At 33.7% G+C, this 5,481-nt stretch overlaps 2 protein-coding genes across 2 annotated transcripts; both read right to left on the bottom strand.

Moving 5' to 3' along the window:
* Nucleotides 1–871: 871 nt before the first annotated feature.
* On the bottom strand, nucleotides 872–2,350 carry LOC107061739 (probable LRR receptor-like serine/threonine-protein kinase At4g08850). The gene is made up of 2 exons (XM_015311512.1): nucleotides 1,307–2,350; nucleotides 872–1,208 (listed from the first exon to the last, which is right to left on the bottom strand). Exon 1 carries the CDS (start codon nucleotides 2,332–2,334, stop codon nucleotides 1,426–1,428), a length of 909 nt encoding a protein of 302 aa, XP_015166998.1. The 5' UTR covers nucleotides 2,335–2,350; the 3' UTR covers nucleotides 872–1,208; nucleotides 1,307–1,425.
* On the bottom strand, nucleotides 2,347–3,759 carry LOC107061734 (probable leucine-rich repeat receptor-like protein kinase At1g35710; the record flags this gene model as incomplete). The annotated part of the gene is made up of 1 exon (XM_015311507.1): nucleotides 2,347–3,759. A coding segment is annotated over exon 1 (1,413 nt), but the record flags the coding sequence as incomplete, so codon positions are not given.
* Nucleotides 3,760–5,481: the final 1,722 nt, after the last annotated feature.

Raw genomic sequence — 5,481 nt, 5'->3', positions numbered from 1 at the left:
GATTACCTATGACTACCTTAAGTTCTTGACCAATCAAAATTTGTCCCTGAAGGTCCATAAAGTCACTCGTCCATCTAATATAATGCCAGCAACTACCTTTGCTTTCAAATCCAATATTATTATAATAACATTACTTTATATAAAGTGATTAATGTATGCCACCAAGGAATTGAAGATTGGTCTAAATGTTTACCTGAAATCTTTCGTCCCTTTTCGTTCGATGCCGCAGGCAAGGTTAGAGTCTTCCTCCGCTTTATTTTCTTTTTTAAATTGATTAGGTAGTAAAAGTGGTAAATTCTACTAATCTATTTTAATATATGTATGGGTCAAAAGGTATAGGGTCTTAAAAAAATATTTTAGACTCGGCCCATTGACCACCAACTAAATAAATAAATTATTTAATATATACCCATCAATTAAATAATCGTAGTTATCGAATAGTTTAAAATTTTCAAACCAACTTCACCGACTGATTATAAATGACTCGGAATCACAATCGGAAGGGATAAAACGATAGTTTTTATGATAATTTCCAAAAAAATAATTTTTCGAGTCATTACACGCTTACTCTTTAAATTTGTTTGGGAGAGTAGTTTGAGCGTTATCACATAGACAGTTCCTCCTTATGTAGTAAATTACATATGCATAAGCTATACATAAGATTTCCATCTTTCAACTGGAAAAAAAAACATTTATCTTCTACATCACTCTAATATAATAAAATCAGATAAGCACCCTGACAATACATACAATAGTAACCCTACTAATAATTTTTTCATGGACCTTCTAATCAAAATAACTTACTTGACAAACACTTGGTGTCAGAGGTTATTCATTTTCATACAAAGACACCTTAAATATATATCACGGATTAAAGAATTGAACTAGCTTTACATGAGTAGATGGACGTACATCCATCGATGATAACTTATGAGAGATGAAGTGCATTGTGGGCCTCGATTTTGGAGTTTCAAGCAAACAAGAGCATGCTAGCTTGATGATAAAAATCAAAACCTCTTTTACTCTATCTTCAGGATATGGAAGGCGTTCATCCAACAAATCACTAAGTTGCTCATGATCTATAGTCGATGAATTTACTAGCACGGTAATGTATTCCCCAAGATGCTTTCCTTTGATTATCTCCAAAGATAATACTCCAAAGCTATATACATCACACATTTGCGTAACCTTCATAGTATATGCAAGCTCTGAACAATACAATTTCCAAAACAATATAAACGTGTAAATGAGATATAAACAATGGAGTGTTTGGCTTTAGTTCATGAAATATTTTAAACTTAATTACCAGGTGCAACATAACCATATGTCCCTGCAAGCGTTGTGCAATTGGATGAGTCTGGATTGAGAAGCTTTGATATGCCAAAGTCTGCAACATGAGCTTCATACTCTGAATCAAGCAAAACATTACTGCTTGATATGTCTCGATGAACAATCCTGGTGCATGTAAGATAAAGCAAAAGCAACACCCTTGATGATATTCACCCTTTTAAACCAATCCAATTTCTTGGACTCAACTTCATCACTCAAAGTACTAGACAAACTCCCCCTCTCCGCATACTCGTAAACCAAGAGTGAATGTTGTGCTTTCGAACAATAGCCATAGAGGTTCACAATGTTTCGGTGCTTAATCCCAGTCAATGCCCTTACTTCATTCATGAAGCTTTTAGGATGTGTATTCTGATATGAAGAATGAAGTCTCTTCACAGCTATATTCCCTAATGATGGAAGGTTTACCTTGTAAACGCTTCCGTGTCCTCCTTGGCCGATGCAAAATTTTGCATCAAACTCTTCTGTGGCATTTAAGATGTCCCTGTACAATGCCTTTCCATCTAACATGGATATTGAAAGCCAACCATCACCATCCCTTCTTTCAACGTCTCTAACTCTCCTTCTTTTATTACACATAAAGAGAACACCAATGAAAACACATAGCAGTAGTAGTACTCCCATAACAGGAAGTACAGTGATGAGGATGACTTGCGCCATTGAGTGCTTGTTCACCACAGGAGATGGTCTTTCACAGGGCTGGAGTCCTGATACATTGCCGCAAAGACTTTTGTTACCTTCTAATGAAGCATTCATAAAAGCTTTATTATTGGGGATTGGACCTTCCAACTCATTGTATGACAATACGACATCCTGCAAACCAGTCAAACTTTCAACTTCTTTAGGAATGCGCCCAGATAGGCCATTGTGGGAAAGGTTTAAGTTTACCAAGACCTTCAAATTGGCTAACTGAGGGGATATATCTCCAACCAGAAGATTATAGCTCAAATCAAGTACAATAAGCTGAGTTATCTTCCCTATCTCCATTGGAATATTTTGGCCAAATTTGTTGTTGCTCAGGTTCAACTGAAACAAGTGTATGTAATCTCTTATAAACGTTGGGATCGACCCATTCAACATATTTTTTGATAGATCAAGGGATTCTAACTTTGTCATTGATCCAAGTTCCATAGGAATATTGCCAGAAATCTGGTTGTTTTGCAGAAAAAGATTAACTAGAGAGGTCAATTTTCCAAGTTCCCTAGGGATCTTCCCAACCAAATGATTTGCTGAAAGATCTAGTCCTTGAAGACCTTTGAGATTTCCAATCTCTGGTGGTATGTGACCACTAATTCTATTTCTGGCTACTCGAAAATCAGTCAACTTCTTGCATTTCCCCCAGTTGCTACTGAGTTCACCATGAAAATCATTTTTGCTCAAATTAATAAATTGCAGCTCCGGATAGATACCAAAAGCTTCAGATAAATTTCCAGTAAAACTGTTGTTATCAAAGCGAACCCTTTTGAAACTCGAGCACTTGGACATGCTTCTTGGTATTGGCCCAGACAACTTGTTACTATTCACCGTGAAGTTCTCAAGTTTCCCACCTTGGCAAAGATGCTCAGGCAAATGACCTGAAAACTGATTTTCACTTATTATCAGCTCTTCCAAGTTATCTAAATATGCAAGTTCTTTTGGAATAGAACCAGAAAGTTTGTTGACACTCACATACAGAAATTGCAAGTTTCTCAAATTGCCAAAGGAAGCAGGAATTGGACCAGTAAGTTTGTTGGCATTGAGATACAAAAATTGCAAGCTTCTCAAATTGCCAAAAGAAGCAGGAATTGGACCAGTAAGTTGATTTTCGTATAAGGACAGACCATTGAGGTTCTTCAAATTACCCAACTCACTAGGTATGGGACCAGAAAGTTGGTTAGAAAAAAGGTATAGAAGTTTGAGCTCAGTTAAGTCACCTATAGTAATCGGAATTGAACCAGTAAGTTGACTTTTAGATAAATCTATCTTTGTGAGATTTATCAGATTCCCCAACACACCAGGAATTGGACCAGTAAAATGATTAGTGGATAAATCCAAATCAGTGAGGCTTTTCAAATTTCCCAACTCTCTAGGAATAAAACCAGAAAGTTGGTTAGAAAATAGGTATAGAATTTTGAGCTCAGTTAAGTTACCTATAGTAATCGGAATTGAACCAGTAAGTTGAGTTTTAGATAAATCTATCTCTGTGAGATTTATCAGATTCCCCAACTCACTAGGAATAGGACCAGTAAGATGATTAATTGATAAATCCAAAAAAGTGAGGCTTTTCAAATTTCCCAACTCTCTAGGAATAAAACTAGAAAGTTGATTAGAATAAAGGTACAAAGTTTTGAGCTCAGTTAAGTCACTTAGTGTTGTTGGAATTGGACCAGAAAGATTGTTTCTATCTAAGAGTAAAACCTCAAGTGACTTCATCTTCCCTATTTCAAAGGGAATGACATCATTTAAATGGTTGTCAAAGATGAAGAGGGTCTCAACCTTTGATAGTGAGCCGATTTGAGGTGGGATTTTGCCTTAAAAATGATTGATCGACAAGTCAAGATAGACAAGATTAGTGAGGTTTCCTATTGCATGAGGTATGATACCAAAGAGTTGATTCATGCTAAGATCAACATATTCAAGAAACGATAGAGATGAAAATGGAAAATCATGAAGTGTACCAACAACACCAGCATTTGTAATATTCAACTTGTTTACCCGACCATTAAAGCATATAACTCCATACCAATCCCTGCATGCATCACTACTTAATGTCCATGAAGTCAATAAGGAATTATTTTGGCTTAGGAAAGTAGCTTTCCATTTGAGGAGAGCAGTTGCTTCCTCAATGGAAGCAAAAGAAACTGTGAAGAGAGTGAAAAACTGTAGGAAATAAAGTATTCTAATTGGAAACATCTTGAAAGCTAAAAGATTTCAGTTGTTTGTTTGGTTATTAATGAACTTGTTCAGGGTAGAGTTTTATACTATGTAGAGAATCATTAAAAGTTGTGGAAATATATTCAAAAGTCATTTCTTAATTGACAAGCTACTGGACATGCAATACGAAGAAATTACACAATTTTTAATTCAAATAGCCCGGTTTTTAATTTTTAACGTTTAGCGATCGAACTTATTGCATAAGTTATTAAGATTCAAGTCGGATTTTGCGTTGCTCCAGTAAGCTTAACTATAGTATTTTTCAATGCACATCTAGATGACTGACACATGAAGTTATAAACATGAATGATTGAGATTGTTTTTCAACTAATTGTCTAATTTTTTATTGTATTATTTTATTAAAAGTAAAATTGCGCCAATTTGCAAGTTACCTTTATTAGTTGGAAAGAAACAGCCGCCTCTCCTTTTTACATTACGTGCCCATCAAAATATCAAACATTACACTATGTGAACATGGACTAAACTTTATTATCCCATGTGAATCATTTATAAGTTTATGTCAATAAGAAAATCCACAATGTGTACATGGACTAAATTTATTATCCCATGTGAAACACTAATAAGTTTATGACAATAAAATAATTAATTTACAAGCCCCTACACCATTAAAAAAAATAGAATCAAATTAAATTCAATATTAATCCTTCAAGAATCATATTAATGATTTACGAATATTTCAGATTTGTAGATCATGTCTAAACATCAGTATCACTATTTAGACAAAATAAATTTTATGTACATAAATTATTGTATTTATGATAAATATTTCACACAACTCCAGTATATTTAAAACCGTTTTTACATAATTTTATCAACAATTATATATTTGGTGCTTTACAAATTATTTTAGAATATCTAAAGATAAGTAAAAGATATGCTAAATTAAGAAGAAGTAACCACCTCCTAAACTAGAGACGTGGGGCGTAAGTCCTATAGATCTTTAAATTTGTAATTTACAATATAGTACAATAATAAAATAACACAAAATTATAAAAATACATCAATAGTTTGAAATAATTACAAACATGATTAAAGAAACTCATAGAAAATAAAGCTTCTAACATGATTATACAAGTATAAATAATCTAATATCTTAACTTTCTAATAATAAAAGAACCATTATTTCTAAAAATATTTTTTTATCATACTATACAATTTAACCCCCCCCCCCCCCCCCAAAAAAAAAAAAAAAAAAAAAAA

This window comes from Solanum tuberosum, unplaced genomic scaffold (genome assembly GCF_000226075.1).
Source record: "Solanum tuberosum cultivar DM 1-3 516 R44 unplaced genomic scaffold, SolTub_3.0 scf00162, whole genome shotgun sequence".
Lineage (NCBI taxonomy): Eukaryota > Viridiplantae > Streptophyta > Magnoliopsida > Solanales > Solanaceae > Solanum > Solanum tuberosum.
This window is presented reverse-complemented; position numbering and strand designations above follow the sequence as displayed.

Excerpts from the sequence above, each read along its gene's own strand:
- LOC107061739 (XM_015311512.1), bottom strand. The coding sequence starts at position 2,334 with ATGGAGATAGGGAAGATAACTCAGCTTATTGTACTTGATTTGAGCTAT.